Source organism: Austrofundulus limnaeus, unplaced genomic scaffold, assembly GCF_001266775.1.
Source record: "Austrofundulus limnaeus strain Quisiro unplaced genomic scaffold, Austrofundulus_limnaeus-1.0 Scaffold345, whole genome shotgun sequence".
NCBI classification, from domain to species: Eukaryota; Metazoa; Chordata; class Actinopteri; order Cyprinodontiformes; family Rivulidae; genus Austrofundulus; species Austrofundulus limnaeus.
Genome location: NW_013952747.1, coordinates 117,798 through 119,612, shown reverse-complemented (window position 1 = coordinate 119,612; position 1,815 = coordinate 117,798). Strand labels below are relative to the sequence as shown.

General features: G+C 36.5%; 1 protein-coding gene across 1 annotated transcript in view; it reads left to right on the top strand.

Moving 5' to 3' along the window:
- Positions 1-1,815, top strand: part of LOC106527859 (coatomer subunit delta) — a 20,869-nt gene that overhangs the window by 12,481 nt on the left and 6,573 nt on the right. Inside the window, exons 7-8 of the mRNA XM_014022869.1 lie at positions 676-823; positions 938-1,046. Of these exons, the coding sequence (XP_013878323.1) occupies positions 676-823; positions 938-1,046 (257 nt within the window). The remainder of the gene's footprint in view (positions 1-675; positions 824-937; positions 1,047-1,815) is intronic.

The following is a 1,815-nucleotide window of genomic DNA, read 5'->3' as shown; positions in this document are numbered from 1 at the left end:
AATCTGACGTGACATGTTCGTACGAACCCTTTGTACGAACAAAAGTAAGAGAAATTTAGGAGAAGAATATGAACATGAGACCAGAAAACACCAACATGTTTGACAGCTGTAGAATAGATGAACTGTTTCTATTTCAGAGGAACAAAAACACATGGATCAGACTCAAATTTAAATCTTTTATGTAGAAAATCTTCCACAGGGTAAAATATAATTTTAAATTGGCTTCATTTTACTGTTGGTGGAATTGGGTATTTTACATAGAACATGTCTTCTTTCTAAAATCATTATCTAAATCTTGTCTATTATTGTTAATATTAAAATTACAAAATATTTTATATTTAAAGGCTAGGCTGACCAGTTTATTGTTACGTTTTCTATCTTGTAATAATAGATTATCTATTGACTGAACACCTGGACTAGTTTAGTTTTAGTGTATTCATTTATTCATTTCATTAAAACAAAAACTAAGACATGGACTAAGAAGTACACATTAAATGTACTGCTTCCTTTCCCATCACTGGATTGTTGCAGGATAGTTCAGAACACATCCATTAATCTACGTTAATCTAAGATGAGAAACAAGATTTAGAAACAAGTTGTTTATCTCAGATTAATTGTTTTAAAGTGTTTTTCTGACGGATAAACTAATATTTATGACTTTGTCTTTGTTGACAGACACATCCCAACGTGGACAAGAAGTTTTTCACAGCTGACTCAGTGATCGGTCTGAAGAACCCAGAGAAGTCCTTCCCTCTCAATAATGATGTTGGTGTGCTGAAGTGGAGGCTGCAGACCTCAGACGAGACCCTCATACCCCTAACTAGTGCGTTCAAATATGACACATCCTTACCTAACAGTAGATCCATGATTGGTTCAGGTTATTATGACGGGTAACATGGTGTAGCTCCTCCTTCACCTGGATTATTCTGTGTCTCAGTAAACTGCTGGCCTTCAGAGAGCGCCACTGGCTGTGACGTCAACATCGAGTACGAGCTGCAGAAGGACAGCCTCGAGCTGAACGACGTCGTCATCAGCATCCCCATACCGTAAGTACATCTGCTCAGAACCTAGACCTCAGGGGTTCCCCTAGTGCAGGGGTCACCTGTACGGTGCCTGTGGATAATAGCACTGATCAGCTGACCGTCATAAATGTTAAACAATGGGACCAAAATTCACCTGTGTGCTCTTTGAAACTTTAACAAAACACTTAATGTCAACAAGAGCTGCTGTTAAGCCCTGTAAACACAACAAACCCAGCAAGTTCTCAGACTGCAGCGACACACGCTTAACTCCACCCCCACCCTTCACAAAGTTAACCCTTACAGCACAGATATTCAGTTAGTTTACCTCTGTGTAGAGGGGAAAAGAGCATTAAAACGTAGGAAAACAAATTGTTTTCACAATGATTGGGAGAATAGTTTTTCTGTATTTGGTTTTTACAAGACTGATATTTTGTATCTACAAGAGTTAATAAGAGTGATGAGCACAAAGGGCATGAGTTAAATGTTTTACTGGTAAAAGTTTATCTTAAAATATGGAAAATAAGTTACCATTTTCTTAAAGAAATAGACTACACTTTTTAAAGTGATCCACGATTAGTTGTAACATTAGACTTTATTTGATAAACATATATTTTAACTGTAAATTAAATACTATAAAAATACTGTAGGATGTTTAGTTTTTATCATTTTTAAACTAAAAGTTTAGAAATATATTACACGGATGGGGCCATTTACACAATGCATTCTGGGTAAATGATGATGTCAACTAGGTCATGAGGCTGCTAGTGAGCTATATCCACCCTGAAGGTTAATC